Here is a 20,734-nt window from a genome sequence, read left to right on the forward strand (position 1 = left end):
TTAGTTCAAAGAATATTTTATGTAAAAATATTGGTCTGCATTCGATTATCTCTTCAAAATAAATCTCCAGAAGTAAAAATTACCATGTGAACAAATAAGAATTACTTTCAAAAAGCTTATGTCAATTTATATTCCCACTGCCAATATTTAGAAGGGTTCATTTTACCATACTCTCACCTACTTTTGAAATTCACTGACTCATTTTAATTGCACATTTAAAATTTTATTTTAAAACAAACATATGAACAAATATCAATTTTATAGACTTTAAATTTTCCTTGTTTTATTTCCTATTTATAGGCGACCTTTGAACAACACAGGCTTGAATTGCACAGGTCCACTTACATATGCATTTTCTTCTGCCTCTGCCATCCTAGACAGTAACAATTCTCCTCCAGTTACCCAACATAAAGGCTGTAAGAGGGCCGGGTGCGGTGGCTCAAGCCTGTAATCCCAGCACTTTGGGAGGCCGAGGTGGGTGGATCACGAGGTCAAGAGATCGAGACCATCCTGGTCAACATGGTGAAACCCCGTCTCTACTAAAATACAAAAAAAAATTAGCTGGGCATAGTGGCATGTGCCTGTAATCCCAACTACTCAGGAGGCTGAGGCAGGAGAATTGCCTGAACCCAGGAGGCGGAGGTTGCAGTGAGCCAAGATCGCGCCATTGCACTCCAGCCTGGGTAACAAGAGCGAAATTCCGTCTCAAAAAAAACAAACAAAAAAAAAAAAAAAGGCTGTAAGAATAAGAATCTTTATGATAATCCTTCCATTTCATAAACAGAAAAAAATATTTTCCTATTTTCTTAGTTTATTATAAGAATACAATGTATGACATATAAACATATAAAATACAGCATCAGGCAGCTATTTTGTTGATAAGGCTTCTGATCAACAGTAAGCTAAAGGTTACTAGCAGTTAAGTTTTGGAGGAATCAAAAATTATACCCAAATTTTCAACTGTGTAGGGGGCTCAGCACCCCAACCCCCTGAATTGTTCAAAGGTCAATTGTATTTATAGTGAAGACATACACTTTTCAACTATTAGCCTTTCCTATCTTCTTTTAAATATGCCCAATTATTTTTTTTTGAGATGGAGTCTCGCTCTGCCACCCAGGCTGGAGTACAGTGCCACAATCTTGGCTCACTGCAATCTCCCCCTCCCAGGTTCAAGCAATTCTCTTGCCTCAGCCTCCCGAGTAGCTGGGACTACAGGTGCGCACCACCAAGCACAGCTAATTTTCATATTTTTAGAAGAGACAGGGTTTCACCATATTAGTCAGGCTGGTCTTGAACTCCTGACCTCAGGATCTGCCCAACTCAGCCTCCCGAAGTGCTGAGATTACAGGCATGAGACAACACTCCCAACCACCGAATTGTATTTTAAGCAATTTTTTTTTTTTTGAGACAGAGTCTCACTCTGTAACCCAGCCTGGAGTGGAGTGGTATGATCTCATCTCACTGCAACTTCCACCTCCCAGGTTCAAGCAATTCTCTGCCTCAGCCTCCCAAGTAGCTAGCTGGGATTACAGCAGCCCACCAACATGTCCGGCTAATTTTGCGTGTGTGTGTATTTTTAGTAGAGACAGGGTTTCACCATCTTGGCCAGGCTGCTCTTGAACTCCTGACCCCACTATCCACCCACCTCCGCCTCCCCAAGTATTGGGATTACAGCCGTGAACCACCACACCCAGACTTTTTTTTTTTTTTTAAGAGACAAGGTCTTGCTCTGTCACCCAAGGTAGAATGCAGTGACATGATCCTGCAGGTTCAAACTGGTAGGCTCAAAAGATGCTCCCAAGTAGCTGAGACTAAAGACACATGCCACCACACCCAGCTAATTGTTTTTTTTTTTTTTTTTGAGACGGAGTTTCGCTCTTGTTGCCCAGGCTGGAGTGCAATGGCGTGATCTCGGCTCACCGCAACCTCCGCCTCCTGGGTTCAGGCAATTCTCCTGCCTCAGCCTCCTGAGTAGCTGGGATTACAGGCACGCGCCACCATGTCCAGCTAACTTTTTTTTTGTATTTTAGTAGAGACGGGGTTTCACCATGTTGACCAGGATAGTCTCGATCTCTTGACCTCGTGATCCACCCGCCTCGGCCTCCCAAAGTGCTGGGATTACAGGCTTGAGCCACCGCGCCCGGCGCTAATTGTTTTTTTCTTTAGAGATGAGGTCTCACTGTGTTGTCCAGGCTGTAAGCATTTATCTTTAGAGTTTTTCTTTACTTTGCACAACATTTTATAAATAAGAACCATAATCCCTTATGAGACATCTGTTGTAGTAATTAATAAATTAGCAACATTTAATAAGCAAAACAAAAAAATCAGCTTCTTATCAAAAGACTAAGAAGAGGTTCTCCTCCTCTTCCTATTCAAGAAAGTTAAGTTTGAATTTCCAAATAATTGGCATTTCTTGCACACAAATGAAATCCAGCAACATTTAATTAAGGCTTTCACATAAAGATCCTATTTAATAGCCAGGCATGGTGGCTGACGTCCGTAAACCCAGCACTTTGGGAGGCCAAGGTGGGCGGATCACAAGGTCAGAAGTTCGAGACCAGCTAGCCCAACATGGTGAAACCCCATCTCTACTAAAAACACAAAAATTAGCTGGGCATGGTGGCAGGCGCCTATAATCCCAGCTACTTAGGGGCTGAGGCAAGAGAATTGCTTGAACCCAGGAGACTGAGCTTGCAGTGAGATCACGACACTGCACTCCAGCCTGAGCAACCGAGTGAGACTCCAACTCAAAAAAAAAAAAGATCCTATTTAATTAACAACTCAAAAAGGTTTGAAGGCCCAATGACAAATGTAGTCCTTTAACAAAATCAAGAGACATTATGATGGTTCAAAGGCAAATTAATTGAAAGAAGAAAAAAAAGCAACTCATTTTTGGAAACAGTAAACTTCTAATTTGAATGATGTTTAAAATATGCAAGTTAGAGGCCAGGTACAGTAGCTAAGTGTTATTACAAAAGAGTCAAGAGACGGGTGTAACGGCCGGGCTCAGTGGCTCAAGCCTGTAATCCCAGCACTTTGGGAGGCCGAGGCGGGTGGATCACGAGGTCAAGAGATCGAGACCGTACTGGTCAACATGGTGAAACCCCGTCTCTATTAAAAATACAAAAAATAAGCTGGGCGTGGTGGCGTGTGCCTGTAATCCCAGCTACTCAGGAGGCTGAGGCAGGAGAATTGCTTGAACCCAGGAGGCGGAGGTTGCGGTGAGCCGAGATCGCGCCATTGCACTCCAGCCTGGGTAACAAGAGCGAAACTCCGTCTTTAAAAAAAAAAAAAAAAGAGACGGGTGTGGTACCTCACACCTATAATCTATTACTTTGGGAGGCTGAGGCGGGAGGGTAACATGAGCTCAGAAATTCGAAACCAGCCTAGGCAACATATTGACACCTCCTCCCTACAAAAATTAAACAAAATCACCTGGGCATGGTAGCACATGCCTGTAGTCCCAGCTACTCTGGTTGAGGTGGGAAGATCGCTTATGACCAGCAGGTAGAGAGCTGCAGTAAGCCGTAATCATGCCAATGCACTCCAACCTGAGCAACAGAGACTATCTCAAAAAATTAAAAAAAAAAAAAAAAATGTTTGAAGAGTCAAGTTAAAAGAATTTTTTTTTTAAGTTTATAAAGGCCAGATACAGTGGCTTATGCCTGTAAGCCCAGCATTTGGGGAGGACAAGACTAGAGAACTGCTTAAGCCCAGCGATTTGAGACCAGCCTGGGCAACATAGTTAAGACTTGTCTCTACAAAAAACTTAAAGAACACTGGCCAGGTACAGTGACTCAAGCCTGTAATTCCAGCATTTTGGGAGGCCAATGTGGGCAGATCACCTGAGATCAGGAATTTGAGACCAACCTGGCCAACACTGTGAAACCCCATGTCTACTAAAAACACAAAAATTGGCCAGGCATGGTATCACGCACCTGTAATCCCAGCTACTCAGGAGGCTGAGGCACAAGAATTGCTTCTTCCTGAGAGACAGAGGTTGCAGTGAGCCGAGATCACACCACTGCACTCCAGCTTGGACAACAGAGTGAGACTCTGTTTCAAAAAAATATGGTAATAATGAAATTAAATAATTAGCCAGGCATGCTGGCACACATACGTAGTCCCAGCTATTGAGAGGCTGAGGTGGGAGAACTGCATTAGTCCAGGAGTTCACGCCTGCAGTGAGCTATGACTGAGACACTGCACTCCAGCCTGGGCAACACAGCAAGATTCCATCTCAAAAAACTGAAAAATAATTTAAAAATTAAAAATAAAAGCCGGGTAATCCCAGCACTTTGGGAGGCCAAGGTAGGTGCATCACGAGGTCAAGAGATCGAGACCATACTGGCCAACATGGTGAATCCCTGTCTCTACTAAAAATACAAAAATTAGCCAGGCGCGGTGGCTCAAGCCTATAATCCCAGCACTTTGGGAGGCCGAGGCAGGTGGATCACGAGGTCGAGAGATCGAGACCATCCTGGTCAACATGGTGAAACCCCGTCTCTACTAAAAGTGCAAAAAATTAGCTGGGCATGGTGGCACGTGCCTGTAATCCCAGCTACTCAGGAGGCTGAGGCAGGAGAATTGCCTGACCCCAGGAGGCGGAGGTTGCGGTGAGCCGAGATCGCGCCATTGCACTCCAGCCTGGGTAACAAGGGCGAAACTCCATCTCAAAAGAAAAAAAAAAAAAATACAAAAATTAGCTGGGTGTGGTGGCACATGCCTGTAGTCCCAGCTACTCAGAAGGCTGAGGCAGGAAAAGCACTTGAACCCAGAAGGCAGAGGTTACAGTGGGCCAAGATGGTGCCAGCTGCACTCTAGTCTGGCAACAGAGTGAGACTCTGTCTCAAAACAAACAAACATGGGACACAGTGTCTCATGTCAGTAATACCAACATTTTGGGACGCCAAGGATGGTGGATCACCTGAGGTCAGGAGTTTGAGACCAACCTGGCCAACATGGTGAAACCCCATCTCTACTAATAATACAGAAATTAGCCGGGTGTGGCAGTGCACGCCTGTAATCCCAGGTACTCAGGAGGCTAAGGCAGAAGAATTGCTTGAACCCAGGAGGCAGAGGTTGCAGTGATCCATGATCATACCATTGCACTCCAGCCTAGGAGACGAGCAAAACTGCATCTCCAAAAAATAAAATAAAAATATACTAGAAGTTCACAGTGCAGAATCATCCTTTCAATTGGGGCGGAAAACCCAGAGTAATTTTTTAAGGTTATAATTAGATTTAACAGCATTAGGGTTCTAATAAGCAAGTTAAATCAGAAACCTGGAGACAATTATAAACATTTTATGGATATTCTGGAACCCTAGTATTAAGACTATAAATAAATATTAGCCCACATCTATAACAAATGACTCATGTTTCTTTCTAATGAATTGACCACTACATTTCCGAAGTTATGAAATGGCCAACAGACCATAGAAAGATAATTCTTTAGGCTCCTGCTTGAAACCAACAGCTTCAGCAAACTGCTGGCCTTGATTCAGGGCCAAAGGAAAACAAAAACCTTCAATTAAGCAAACTAGCACAGAGATTCCCACTAGTCTTCAAACTAGCAAATCACAGCCTTAACAGGCAAAGTAAAAAGATACGGGTAAGGCAGTGTCTGGTCATTGGAAGAGACTGATTCGAACAACGAACATCATCCACGAAGGCCAAGCACCTCTGACTGGAACGAGTGGTATGGGCCTAAAATGGAAAAAGACAGATAAAATAGACCCACAAAAGAACATACAAACAATTACGATGAAAATAGTCATATAAGAAAAGCACATCCTAAAGGCTAGAAAATTCAACATTTAACAAAAATAGATACACCAATATTATGCAAAAGACAAAAAACTAAAATCTAGCATATGAGTCAACCTTAATCCCAAATACATCTCTCCATATTCTAAAAGTGTGATATAGCCTAACTGTTTTAAGATTTTGTCTTTAGGCCGGGCGCGGTGGCTCAAGCCTGTAATCCCAGCACTTTGGGAGGCCGAGGCGGGCAGATCACGAGGTCAAGAGATCGAGACCATCCTGGTCAACATGGTGAAACCCCATCTCTACTAAAAATACAAAAAACTAGCTGGGCATGGTGGCACATGCCTGTAATCCCAGCTACTCAGGAGGCTGAGGCAGGAGAATTGCCTGAACCCAGGAGGTGGAGGTTGCAGTGAGCCGAGATTGCGCCATTGCACTCCAGCCTGGGTAACGAGAGCGAAACTCCGCCTCAAAAAAAAAAAAAAAAAAAGAAAAGAAAAGATTTTGTCTTTTACCAACAGAACACTTGGAAATTGTAACCTTAGGTGGAATCTTAACAAATGATACAAATAAAATTACTCTTAGTGAAAGAGACTAAGGGTTTCAAAAACAAATTTGAGAATAATCACTTAACTTTTCTTCCTATTAACCTTACTTCCTGACATTCAATTGCTCCTATTCTGCCTTCACACCTTTTAAAACAAGATTCCCAAACAATTTAGACTTAACGTGTCTTTATTTCTGAACTGAAGAATATCTGAACTGAAGGACTTAGAAACTTATTCCAACTACTCAATATGCAGATGAGAATACTGAGGCCCAGAAAAGTAAAGCTGTCTGTGCAGACATTAAAGCTCGTCAGTGGGGACTGAGACTAGAATCCATGTCTCCTGACTTCAAGCTAAGTGCTTTCACTACAACCCAAGTGCAGAAAGTCAGATTTCGGATCCAAGACTAGACATAATGTTTTGATAATTACTCTAACTTTGTAAATAAAGTGACCATGGCCAGGCACGGTGGCTCACGCCTGTAATCCCTTGGGAGGCCAAGGCAGCTGGATCACGAGGTCAGGTGCTCAAGACCAGCCTGGCCAACATAGTGAGACCCTGTCTCTACTAAAAATACAAAAAAATCAGCTGGGTGTGGTGGCAGGCACTCATAATCCCAGCTACTCGGGAGGCTAAGGCAGGAGAATCATTTGAACCTACGAGGTGGAGGGTGCAATAAGCCAAGATCACGCCATTGCACTCCAGCCTGAGCAACAGTACAAGACTCTATCTCAAAAAAATAAAAATAAAAATAAAGTATACACACAAATTACCTGTTGGGTGGCACCATCTGTGGCCAGCATTCTGCGTTCTTTCAACTGCCTATGCAGTAAGGCTTCCACTCCATATCGCTGGCGGTATCTACGCAGACATTTTAATCGTTTTAAGTTCTCTCGTTCTTTGGCCAAAAGTCCCTCTGGGCCAGTCAGGAGACTGCTGCCTAGAGTTACAAGAGTCAAGATGTTATTTGTCAAGCAACCTATCAAGGTTACTTCTCCAAATCAACAAGTAAACAGAAAAATCTTTAGCATAAAACAGGTAGTTTCAAAAGCAAATTCTCCCCCATTCCAGGTACCAAGACAGAAATAAACTTAATTACAGTCATGTGCTACATATAACCACTTTTTAATCAATCATGGACCATATATACTCTGGTGGTCCCATAAGATTATAACAAAGCTGAAAAATTCTTATTGCCTAGTGACATCATAGTTTAACTCACACATTTGTGGCGATGCTGTTGACCAAACCTACTGCACTGCCAGTTGTGTAAAAGTCTAGCACATAACAATTATGCACGGTACATAATATTTAGTAATGAACAACTATGTTACTGGTTTATGCATTTACTATATAATATTCATCCTTAGAATGTACTCCATTCTATGTATTTTTAAAAAGTTAAATGTAGCGAGCCGGGCGCGGTGGCTCAAGCCTGTAATCCCAGCACTTTGGGAGGCTGAGGCGGGTGGATCACGAGGTCAAGAGATCGAGACCGTCATGGTCAACTTGGTGAAACCCCGTCTCTACTAAAAATACAAAAAATTAGCTGGGCATGATGGCTCGTGCCTGTAATCCCAGCTACTCAGGAGGCTGAGGCAGGAGAATTGCCTGAACCCAGGAGGCGGAGGTTGCGGTGAGCCGAGATCATGCCACTGCACTCCAGCCTGGGTAACAAGAGCGAAACTCCGTCTCAAAAAAAAAAAAAAAAAAAAGTTAAATGTAAAACAGCCTCAGGTAGGTCTCTCAGAAGTTACTGCAGAAGGCATCCTTATCATGAGATGACAGCTTGCTGCATGTGACTGTCCCTGAAGACCTTACACTGGGACAAGATGTGGAGGTGAAAGATAGTGACACTAGGCCCATGTAGGCTAGGTGAATGTACGTGTTGGCATTTTAGTTCTTAACAAAAGTCTAAAAGGTTTTGTTTTTTTTTTTAAGAAAAAAATTAAAACTAGAAAAGCTTATAGGGATATAAAGAAAATATTTTTGTGCAGCTATACAATGTGTTTGTGTTTTAAGCTAAGTGTTATTACAGAGTCCAGACGTTTTTTAAAAAAAAAAAAATTAAGTTTATAAAGGCCAGGTACGGTGACTCATCCCTGTAATCAATCTGAGCACTTTGGGAAGCCGAGGTAGAAGGATCACTTGAGCACAGGAGTTCAAGACCAACCTGAGTAACATAGCAAGACTCCTTCTCTACAAAGATTTAAAAATAGTTGATTGAGTATGGTGGTGCATCTGCAGTCCTAGCTACTCAGGAGGCTGAGGCAGGATAGCTTAAGTCCACGAGTTCAAGGCTGCAGTGAGCAAAGATCATGCCACTGCACTCCAGACTGAGTGACAGAACAAGATTCTGTCTTTAAAAAAAAAAAAAAAAAATTATAGCCCAGGTGCAATGGTTCACGCCTGTAATCCCAGAACTTTGGGAGACCTAGGTGGGTGGATTGCTTGGGGTCAGGAGTTCAAGACCAGCCTGGCTAATGACAAAACCTCATCTCTACTAAACATTAAAAAATTTGCGGCCGGGCACGGTGGCTCAAACCTGTAATCCTAGCACTTTGGGAGGCCGAGGCGGGTGGATCACGAGGTCAAGAGATCGAGACCATCCTGGTCAACATGGTGAAACCCCATCTCTACTAAAAATACTAAAAATTAGCTGGGCATGGTGGCGTGTGCCTGTAATCCCAGCTACTCAGGAGGCTGAGGCAGGAGAATTGCCTGAACCCAGGAGGCGGAGGTTGCGGTGAGCCGAGATCGCGCCGTTGCACTCCAGCCAGGGCAACAAGAGCAAAACTCCGTCTAAAAAAAAAAAAAAAAAAAAAAAAAAATTCGCACACGCCTGTAATTCCAAATACTCAGGAAGCTGAGGTGGCTTGAACCTAGGAGGCAGAGAATTGCTTGAACCTAGGAGGCAGAGGTTGCAGTGAGCTGAGACGGCACCGTTGCACTTCAGTCTAGGCAGTAGAGCAAGACTACATGCTTGTCTCGATTAAAAAAAAAAAAAAGTTAGCCGGGCGTAGTGGCTCACGCCTGTAATCCAAGCACTTTGGAGGCCAAGGTGGGCGGATCACCTGCGGTCGGGAGTTCAACACCAGCCTGACCAACATGATAAAACCCCGTCTTTACAAAAAATAAAAAAAAATAAAAAAATAAAAAAAGGCCGGGCGCGGTGGCTCAAGCCTGTAATCCTAGCACTTTGGGAGGCCGAGGCGGGTGGATCACGAGGTCAAGAGATCGAGACCATCCTGGTCAACATGGTGAAACCCCGTCTCTACTAAAAATACAAAAAATAAGCTGGGCATGGTGGCGTGTGCCTGTAATCCCAGCTTCTCAGGAGGCTGAGGCAGGAGAATTGCCTGAACCCAGGAGGCGGAGGTTGCGGTGAGCCGAGATCGCGCCATTGCACTCCAGCCTGGGTAACAAGAGCGAAACTCCGTCTCGGAAAAAAAAAAAAAAAAAAAAAGTTTATAAAGTAAACAAGTTTGAGTAAGCTAAGGTTAATTTATTATTGAAGAATTTTTAAAATAAATTTAGTATAGCCTAAGTGTACAGTACTTAAAACATCTACAGTAGTAAACAATAATGTGCCAGGCCTTCCCGCTGACTCACCACTCACTCATATGCCCAAAACAACTTCCAGTCCTACAAGTTCCATTCATGCTACACGTCATTTTTACAATCTTTTTTTTTTTTTTTTTGAGACGGAGTTTCGCTCTTGTTATCCAGGCTGGAGTGCAATGGCACGGTCTCGGCTCACCACAACCTCCGCCTCCTGGGTTCAGGCAATTCTCCTGCCTCAGCCTCCTGAGTAGCTGGGATTACAGGCACACGCCACCATGCCCAGCTAATTTTTTGTATTTTTAGTAGAGACAGGGTTTCACCATGTTGGCCAGGATGGTCTCGATCTCTTGACCTCGTGATCCACCCGCCTCGGCCTCCCAAAGTGCTGGGATTACAGGCTTGAGCCACCGCGCCGGGCTCATTTTTACAATCTTTTATGCCATAACTTAACTGTATCTTTTCTATGTTTAGATGTGTTTAGGTACACACTTACCACTGTGTTACAACCGCCCACAGTATTCAGTACAGTAACATCTTTCTAGGTTTGCAGCCTAGGTATGCTGCAGGCTATACCACCTAGGTTAGCCTAAGACACTCTATGAAGTTCGAATGATAAAAATCGCTAACTCCAAAAGAAAAAAAAAATTGCCTAACAACATATATATCCCCATCATTAAGCGACACAGGACTATACTACCAAATCCACACGTTAAACCCACAACAGCTTGCTGAACTGGCATAAAACTTGCCTAGAGCTTCATGTTCCACTTTGCGATTATGTAAGTATCGGCGCTTCTTCTCCTTGAGCAGATGCTGAAGTCGTTTAAACTGATCAATGTACAAAGATTGTAAACGAATTAGCTTCTCACGCATAATCAGGGCCACTTCTTCTGCCGTATAGACACCAGCATGTCTAGAATAAAACAGAATTCAGCAAAGCCTAAGAAAATAATAATAAAACCCAAGTTTAAAAGAGTAGAGATGCGAGACTAAGTTTGTTATTTAACAAGTTCGGTACTGAGATAGTCACCTTAACATAATGTTTTCACAACATTTTATCATTCAAGTGGTACTTAAATAAAACAAAAGAGAAAATCTCCAAGAAAGAACACTAATCTGTGATTTCACAAAATGGGGGAAAAGAAATGTCTTATTATTTTTCCCATTTATTTGCATTATATTAGAGTCCAGCCTGGCCAACATGGCAAAACCCTGTATCTACTGAAAACACAAAAATCAGCTGGGCATGGTGGTGGGCGCCCGTAATCCCAGCTACTCGGGAGTCTGGGGCAGGAGAATTGCTTGAACCCGGAGGCAGAGACTGCAGCGAGCTGAGATCGCACTGCAGCATTCTAGCCTGGGCAACAGAGCGAGAGTCCATCTAAAAAACAAACAAAAAAAAAGAACTTCCAAAAGTTATGCTAGTGATTAATGTGTGGAAGGAAGACTGTTTTCTGGCTCTGATTTATGCAATTCAAAACTAAGAAATGAGGCCAGGTGCAGTGGCTTATGCCTATAATCCCAGCACTTTGGGAGGCCAAGGCAGACAAATTGCTTGAGCCTGGGAGTTCAAGACCAGTCTGGGGTACACCATGGTAAAACCCTGTCAATACAAAAAATACAAAAGTTAGCTGGGCACGGTAGTTTATACCTGTAGTCCCAGCTACTCAGGAGGCTGAGGTGAGAGGATCACTTGAGCCTGGGAGTGGGAGGTTGCAGTGAGCTGAGATGGCACCACCGTACTCCAGCCTGGGTGACAGACCAAGACCATGTCTCAAAAAAAAAAAAAAGTCGGGCACAGTGGCTCATGCCTGTAATCCCAACATTTTGGGAGGCGAAGGCAGGTGGATCAAGAGGTCAGGAGCACGAGGTCAGAAGTTCAAGACCAAGCTGGCCAAGACGGTGAAAACCCCATCTCAATTAAAAATACAAAAATTAGGCGGGTGTGGTGGTGGACAACTGCAATCTCAGCTACTCCAGAGGCTAGGATTACAGGCGCTTGCTACCACACCCGGCTAATTTTTGTACTTTTAATAGAGATGGATCCAGTAGCTAGGATTACAGGCACTTGCTACCACACCCGGCTAATTTTTGTATTTTTAATAGAGATGGATCCAGTAGCTAGAATTACAGGTGCTTGCCACCATACCTGGCTAATTTTTGTATTTTTAATAGATATGGATTTTGCCATGTTGGCCAGGCTGGTCTTAGAACTCCTAGCCTCAGGAGATCCACCCACCTCAGCCTCCTAAAGTGCTGGGATTAAGGCGTGAGCCACCACGCCCGGCCCTTTGATGGTTTTATTTCAATGACTTAACAGCTAATTTTTAAAAATAAAGCATAGGCGGGGCACAGTGGCTCACATCTGTAATCTTAGGACTTTGGGAGGTTCAGGAGGTTCACTTGAGATCAGGAGTTTGATACTACCCTGGGCAACAGGATGAAACCCTGTCTCTACTAAAAATAAAAAAATTTTAAAAATTAAGAGAATAACATTGAATTTTAAAAATTCTGTTTCACTCATCTTGTCTAATCATTACATAAATACAAAGAACAAGCTATATACCTTGATATTAAGTTTCATACTTTGAGTAAAAACTTTACCGAAAAGGCAATAAATCATATAAACTAATTTTTAGTCAAAAAATTACATATTACTTTTATTTTAATTTTTTTATCCTCAATGAAAATTATATGTGCACATGTCATACTTTTATTTTTTTAAGACAGAGCCTCGTTCTGTTGTACAGGCCGAAGTGGTGCAATCTTAGCTAACTGCAACCTCTGCCTCCTGGGTTCAAGCAATTCTCGTGCCTCAGCCTCTCCAGTAGGTGGGATTGCAGGCGTGTGCCACCACACCCAGATAATTTTTTTATTTCTTCTTTTGTATTTTTAGTAGAGACAGGGTTTCACCATGTTGCCCAGGGTGGTTTCAAACTCCTGACCTCGTGATCCACCTAAATCGCTCTCCCAAAGTCCTAGGATTACAGGCGTGAGCCACTGTGCTCAGCCTATGCTTTACTTTTAAAAATTAGCTGTTAAGTCACTAAAAATACACAGGATAAATACATAAAATTAACTTTAGGACTGAAAGCAAGTAATTTCTGCCAAAATTTCTTCATAAATATAAACAAGAGCCAGTATTACCTGTGTATAAGAGGTACTTAACTATATTCTGAAGTAAAAGTAAGTGAACAGAAATTAAAAATCAAAACATGATTAATAAAACCATCAAAGGGCCGGGCATGGTGGCTCACACCTGTAATCCCAGCACTTTAGGAGGCTGAGGTGGGTGCATCACCTGAGACTAGGAGTTCTCTTAAGACCAGCCTGGTCAACATGGTGAAATCCACCTCTATTAAAAATACAAAAAAATTAGCCAGGTGTGGTGGCAAACACCTGTAATCCTAGCTACTCAGGAGGCTGAGGCAGGAGGATCACTTGAACCTGGAAGGCAGAGGTTGTAGTGAACAGAGATTGTGCCACTGCACTCTAGCCTGAGTGACAGAACAAGACTGACTCCAAAAAAAATAAAACCAGCGAATTACAGAAATAACAAAATCTAAAAGACTATCAGAAAATGTCAAAAGGCTTTAAAAATATGTAACAGTTTCCACAAGGTGACTAAGTTACATCTTCAGAAAAAATGGGCTATGCCTGCATTAACCTGTCTGTAACCTAAAATACTAAGGCCTTACCCGAACATATGGTTTGTTAAAATGAAATTCATTTTTTGAATACTGAAAATTAGAAAAATAAAATTTTGTTCAAAAAATTAATTTTGGCCAGGCACAGTGGCTCACGCATGTAATCCTAGCACTTTCGGAGACCAAGGCAGGCAGATCACCTGAAGTCAGGAATTTGAGACCAGGCCGACCAACATGGAGAAAACCGCTCTCTAATAAAAATACAAAATTAGCTCGGTATGGTAGCATATGCCTGTAATCCCAGCTACTCGGGATGCTGAGGCAGGAAAATTGTTGGAAGCCAGGAGAAGTTGCGGTGAGCCAGGACTGCACCATTCACTCCAGCCTGGGCAACAAGAGCAAAACTCCATCTCAAAATAAATACATACAATTTCACTGCATCCTGTCAGAAGAGAATTTAACCAATGGTCTGGGGACTGGAATTTATTAAACAGAAGCCACTACTACTAGAAAATACTAGAAATTATTTGGTGAAGGCAGTGAGCAACCTACTAAATGAATGCCTGGTTCATGTAACAGATGCCTCATTTAAAGATGAAGGTGCCAGACTTTCAGAGCTGGACATTAAAATCATGTACTAACTGCCCTTCCTTTGATATGCACACATAAAAATCAAGATTTTATAATATTAGAATTCATCTTCATAAAAGAGGGCCCCTCACCTTATATTCTACTAAATAATCTCTCTTATAAAGGGCCGTCTCCAAATTTCTTTATTTGGAAAACAATGAAGATTTATTAATGTGAAATAACCTTCAGCCAAACAAGTTTTAGATGTTTTTAGATGTCACATAACACAATTTCTTTTTTAAAAAGGGAAATGAAGCTTTAACAATTGCCTTTAGGATAAAACTTCCTAAGAATTAGATGTTGTAGACAAACTTATTTATTTTTTCTGTGTGCATGTGATAGGGTCAACCTCTGTTAACCAGGCTGCAGTGCAGTGGCATGATCACAGCTCATTACATACAGTCTCAACCTCCCAGGCTCAAGTGATCCTCCCACCTGAGCCTCTCGAGTAGCTAAGACTACAGACATGCACCATCACATCTGGCTAATTTTTAAATCTTTTGTCGAGATAGGGTCTCCCTATGTTGCCCAGGCTGGTCTCAAACTCCTGGGCTCAAGCAATCCTCGTACCTCAGCCTCCTCAAGTGCTAGGATCACTGGGCATGGTGACTCATGCCTGTCATCCCAGCACTTTGGGAGGTTGAGGTGGGAGGATCACCTGAGGTCAGGAGTTCGAGACCAGCCTGGTCAACATGGAGAAACCCCATCTCTACTGAAAATACAAAAATCAGCTGAGCCATGGTGGGCTCCTGTAATCCCAGCTACTTGGGAGGCAGAGGCAGAAGAATCATTGGAACCCGGCAGGCGGAGGCTGCAATAAGCTGAGATCACACCACTGCACTCCAGCCTGGGCAACAAGAGTGAAACTCCATCTCAAAAAAAAAAAAGTGCTGGCCGGGTGTTGTGGCTCATACCTGTAATCCAAGCACTTTGGAGGCCAAGGCAGGAGGATCACCTGAGGTCGGGAGTTCAAGACCAGCCTGACCAACATGGTGAAACTCCGTCTTTCTTTTATAATCTAAAAAAAAAAAAAAAAAAAAAAAAGTGCTAGGATTACATGCTGAGTCACCGTGCTGGCCATAAACAAGCCTTTAAAGACAAAAACTTTCACCGGGCGCGGTGGCTCAAGCCTGTAATCCCAGCACTTTGGGGGGCCAAGGCGGGTGGATCACGAGGTCGAGAGTTCGAGACCATCCTCGTCGACATGGTGAAACCCCGTCTCTACTAAAAATACAAAAAAAAAAAAAAAAATCAGCTCGGCATGGTGGCGTGTGCCTGTAATCCCAGCTACTCAGGAGGCTGAGGCAGGAGAATTGCCTGAACCCAGGAGGCGGAGGTTGCGGTGAGCCGAGATCGCGCCATTGCATTCCAGCCTGGGTAACAAGAGCAAAACTCTGTCTCAAAAAAAAAATAAATAAAGACAAAAACTTTCAACAAAACAAGTTAAGTGGTTACTTTGAGATAAATCATATATATACTAACAGGAAGTTTAAAAAAACTATGCCAACAATATTCTAGTTAGAATAAAGTCTCTAGCAACATCATAAGCAATACAAAAAGTGCCCTTTTTGTAACAAGCAATTGAAGATAAATGTGGCTGAACTATTAGATGATTCAAAAAGTGATCCTATTGATGACAAAGACTGGCACCCTAAGATATAAATTCTTAATGAAAAGAATTTCACTCAATGGACATACTGCCAAATTATTATTAAATATAACAAGATAGTAATATGTAATCATATTATAAGGAGACATTTAACAACTCTACATGCCTAAAAATGCATATATTTAGTGGGCCTAAATTTTTTTTTAAATAATCTCATTGAAAAATTAACAAAACCTTATACTTAGTTGCCTAATAGTTAACCACATTTGGGGCTTTATTTTCTCTCCTCAACATGTTTCTTCTAGGAAAAAGTGACATCAACTGTTTAGTCCTTTCCACATTTACATTTCTCATAAAATTAACTGGCATATTGGTTTATACAGCAGTTTCTTGCAAGTTAAATAGCATGGATGTGCCTCCTAGAGACTGATCCACTCTAGATTATTGCTAACAAAATCAAGTTTCTCAACTTTAAGCTGAGTGTTTTACCACAGCAAACACTGACTTTGTGACCCTACAGAGCATACATCGCTTCAAAGCAGCAAGTTTGGCCATCCAGAACCAAAATGGAAAAAAAATGAATATGTTGGTTTAATTTACTATTTGTGAGGGAATCCTGTGAGAGAACAGATGTTCCCTTTCAAACTACTTAGATGGGCTTTCTAAACCACTACTTCCTGAATAGTTGACCACAGTGAGATTACTCAATAGAAACGAAAGAAATTACTCTACTCAGAAAACATAACCCTAACCTATGGCCATATCCTCCTGAACATACCCAATCTCCTCTGATCTCAGAAGCTAAGCAGCGTCAGACCTAGTTAGTAGTTAGGAGAAAATGTAACCCTAAATGACTTCTTATAAACCAAAGAATCCAAAGTAATAAAGAAAAGGCTATTCCAAGAACAAAAGCCCAATAGTCAAGTCTACAAGTCTAGAAATTACACCTTCCACTATCTACAGTCCTTCTAAATAAACTGTCAGTAGAAGTGTTAATACACACACAGAAGTCAGCAGGCAAAAAATTTTAAAAAACCAAACCCAGAACTTGAGACATAGAAATATGAGACTTTGGAGAGGTAATGTTTTTATGCTTTACAACTCCTATGGTGACGATGGGTTAAGGGAAGAGCAGAACCTTAGTAAGATATAAAACTAAAATATAATCACTTTTGAGTTTCTAAATCAGTTTTCGCTTAGTCATGAAACCACTCCTGAAAATCTTTTCTTTTTTAAAAAAATTTACACACACAAAAAAAACACTAAATGCATGGTGATAAATATGCTAAATACCCTGATTTGACGGTGACACAAGGTTTACAAGCATCCAAACACCACACCGTACCCCATAAATATGTGCAATTGTCAATTTAAAACAATATACAACTTTAAAATTTTTTTTTTTTTTTGAGACGGAGTTTCGCTCGTTTCCCAGGCTGGAGTGCAATGGCGCAATCTTGGCTCACCGCAACCTCCGCCTCCTGGGTTCAGGCAATTCTCCTGCCTCAGCCTCCTGAGTAGCTGTGATTATAGGCACGCGCCACCATGCCCAGCTAATTTTTTGTATTTTTAGTAGAGACAGGGTTTCACCATGTTGACCAGGACGGTCTCGATCTCTTGACCTCATGATCCACCCGCCTCAGCCTCCCAAAGTGCTGGGATTACAGGCTTGAGCCACCGCGCCCGGCTAAAAAAATTTTTTAATCCAAAAACACATTTTGCCGGAAGTATTCAAGTACAATCAACATTTTTTCTGAGGCTGAGGCCAAGCACCCATTCACAACCATTTTCTCTTCTCTAAGCCTGTCTGATCACTTCTCAACCCACCTCCCACGCTCCCATGTCTAAGAAATTTCCTATTTTCTCCCCTATACTTCCTCATATGTAGAATTTGGTGTTCAAACTTTTTCTAAATTACAAGGCTTCTAAAAAAAGAATCACCCTGCCTTGAAGCAAGATGACAATGAACCAAGCCATTTTGATATACAGAATCTCTTACTGCTGACAAATGGCTAAGCTGTCTTCAACCCTTGTAGGTTATTAATCTATTAACAACATGCAGCACTACATTCCACATACTAACTACATTTCGAATGCCTTATGTGGAGTTACAACTTACTTTAGGGGATCTTCTTGATCACTGTCTATGCTATCAGCTTCACTGTCAGGGTCACCTCTCCATGTCTGATCCACAGTAATGGGTTCCTGCTCCCCATCACTCCAGCTGTCTTCATCTGAGGCAAGGAAGGGAGAGCAGCCATTAAGACTTCCCACCTCTGTAACTCCACCATACAAAACTAGATACTTAACATATCAACCCAAACCTTGAAATTTTAAAAACAAAGGAAAAAAAAAAAAAAAAAACACTTAGCACAAAGGTACCGGGAAATAAAAACTCCAAAAGAAAATACAACCCAAGTAAGATTACTTACAACATAAATGAATAAAACATGCCCTTTCAAAAGGACAGAAAAATCAACTTAAAATTATCATTTCTTGAAATTACCTAACAAAGCTGCTGAGCATTAAAAAAGCAATGAAAGAAATGGTCACCAACTTAGGAGAGTAAACCCAAGCAAACACTACTTCAAATTCAAAAGAAGTGGTGAACGATATAGCAATCCTGGAATTCTCACCAAATTCCTGATGAATTAACCCTACTACTAAATAGTTCAAGGCATTATGCTAACCCAAAATAAGTTCCCTCTTAACTTTCTTCCTCCCTTTTCATTGCAGGAGAGAAGATCCTTACCTAATATTCGGCTGGCTTCACTGCGACTACTTTCTGGAGTCTGAGACCCCAGCTCTGTCTTAGCATATGAGCTCAGCTGGCATAGGAGTGTTTCACCCATAGGCCCTGGGTTGGTCTTCTTCATTTGAGCATGAAGTGCCAGGGCATTCCTACGGACATGTTCAGCACAGAAGGACACCCTAAAGAGACAAAACATTACTATAAGTTCCTTTTTGAAAGTGTTCAATAATTCTCATAATCTCTAATCTTTAAATCATTTTTAGGAAATTAAAATGACTATTACATTCATTTCTAAAAGTGCCAGTAAGTCAGAGGACTTTAATTGGCCCAAAGTCAAAGAAGACATTTGACTTTATTAAAGGAAAATAACAGGCTGGATGAAGTTGTTCATCCCTGTAACCTCAGCACTTTGGGAGGCTGAGGCAAGGGACTGGGTCTTGCTGCTCCCCAGGCTAAAGTGCGGTGGTGCAATCACAGCTCACTGTAGCCTTGAACTGCTTGGCTCAAGTGATCCTCCTGCCTCAGCCTCAAAGTAGCTAGAATTACAGGAATGCACTACTGTGCCCAGCAAATTTTTTAGTTTTTTTGTAGAAACAAAGTCTTACTATGTTGCCACGTCTGGTCCAGAACTCCCAGGCTCAAGTCATCATCCTCCCACCTCAGCCTCCCAAGTAGCTGGAATACATGCCCACAACACTATGCCCAGAGAATTTTTTAATCTTTTGTAGAGGTGGGGTCTCACTATATTGCCCCAGCTGGTCTCCAACTCCTGGCCTCAAGTGATCCTCCTGCCTTGGCTTCCCAAAGTGCTGGGATTACAGGCATGAGCCACTGCAACCAGCCAGGGACATAATTTTACAACTACGAGATATGTACAAAATTGTCTAGTCAGGTTATGTGTTTGCATGGATACCTTTGCATACATAATGAAAACTATGAAGCCTCTTACAGAAGAATACACACATGTACAACTTTGCATGTTAACAAAATTCATGGACAGCCAAATAGAGCCACACGTCCTGCATTAATAACTTTATTCCCCATAAAGTAACAGGCAAAAAAGAGAATTAAAAATAATAACTTTAGAGGCCAGGCACAGTGGCCCATGCCTGTAATCCCAACACTCTGGGAGGCAGAGGCATGTGGACCACCTGAGATCAGGAATTCGAGACCAGCCTGGCCAACATGGTGAAACACAGTCTCTACTAAAAATATAAAACTATCCAGGCATAGTGGTGCATGCCTGAAGTCCCAGCTACTCGGGAGGCTAAGGCACGAGAATCGCTTAAACCTGGGAGGTGGAGGTTGCAGTAAGCTGAGATCGTGCCACTGCACTCCCGCCTGGGAGATAAAGCAAGACTCTGCCTCAAAAATAAAAAAGAATTAGGATAGGGCGCAGTGGCTAGCGCCTGTAATCCCAGCACTCTGGGAGGCAGAGATGGGAGGATATTGTGAGGCCAGGAGTTTGAGACCAGCCTGGTCAACATAGCAAGACCCATCTATATTTAAAAATAATAATTTAGAATATGCCTTTATTTTACAGATAAGGGAAAAAAACCAAAGAGGTGAACTAAGTAATCCAACTGACGTGTCCTTCTAGCCTTCACAGTTTTGTTTTTCAATTTTCCAAGGATACATCCATAATCCCAAATTCACAGGGACGTTACCTCAAACGCGGCAGCTATACTGAAGCCCACATCCTATCACATACCCTCCCTCTTTATGGCAAACGACACACACACACATATATATATACCCATCTTTCTTCTCTGGCTTTGGGGCAGCATTGGGACATCTTTTTCCATTTTTCGTCGATATATAACTACACTGCTTGAACGGTGCATTTTTGTCTTCAAGGATATGCTTAATGCAAAACTCCTGCCCCTCCAGACGAGGCTGAGAGCATGGACGATGAGTGAATGCACAGGACAGAGGTTCCTGAGATCTGGGCACTGGAGTGATCCTCCCCCGATTGGTTGGCAAGACGTGGATCCGAATCCTGTTCATACCAAAACCTGTGGGGTCAAACGAAATATCAAAGAGCCCTTACCCTTCCCGAAAATTCCTGCTCCACCATATTCGGACAGATCGCGCGGGCAGTTTCCAAAGGAGTGGCAGAAGTCGGCCGGTAAGGTACGGTCCGTAACTCCCCGCCGCCCTCCCTCAAGTCTCCAAAAGCATTTGTGGCTTTGCCTCGCTTTAGCGTGTCCCTCCA

The 20,734-nt window shown here is 42.4% G+C and overlaps 1 protein-coding gene and 1 non-coding gene across 4 annotated transcripts in view; both read right to left on the reverse strand.

Annotated features, from left to right (window-relative positions):
* KANSL2 (KAT8 regulatory NSL complex subunit 2) overlaps positions 1–20,734 on the reverse strand; it is a 67,309-nt gene that overhangs the window by 44,974 nt on the left and 1,601 nt on the right. For all 3 annotated transcript variants that reach the window (XM_074402580.1, XM_074402579.1, XM_074402581.1), the window contains exons 2-7: positions 20,276–20,534; positions 18,520–18,698; positions 17,887–18,001; positions 10,627–10,794; positions 7,091–7,253; positions 5,613–5,709 (exon numbers count right to left, since the gene is read on the reverse strand). In XM_074402580.1, the coding sequence (XP_074258681.1) occupies positions 5,613–5,709; positions 7,091–7,253; positions 10,627–10,794; positions 17,887–18,001; positions 18,520–18,698; positions 20,276–20,526 (973 nt within the window). In that variant the 5' untranslated portion in view covers positions 20,527–20,534. The remainder of the gene's footprint in view (positions 1–5,612; positions 5,710–7,090; positions 7,254–10,626; positions 10,795–17,886; positions 18,002–18,519; positions 18,699–20,275; positions 20,535–20,734) is intronic.
* On the reverse strand, positions 5,377–5,513 carry LOC120365191 (small nucleolar RNA SNORA2/SNORA34 family). The gene has a single exon (XR_005580199.1). It is a non-coding gene; the product is annotated as a small nucleolar RNA SNORA2/SNORA34 family (small nucleolar RNA).

This window comes from Saimiri boliviensis, chromosome 7 (assembly GCF_048565385.1).
Source record: "Saimiri boliviensis isolate mSaiBol1 chromosome 7, mSaiBol1.pri, whole genome shotgun sequence".
Taxonomy (NCBI): domain Eukaryota; kingdom Metazoa; phylum Chordata; class Mammalia; order Primates; family Cebidae; genus Saimiri; species Saimiri boliviensis.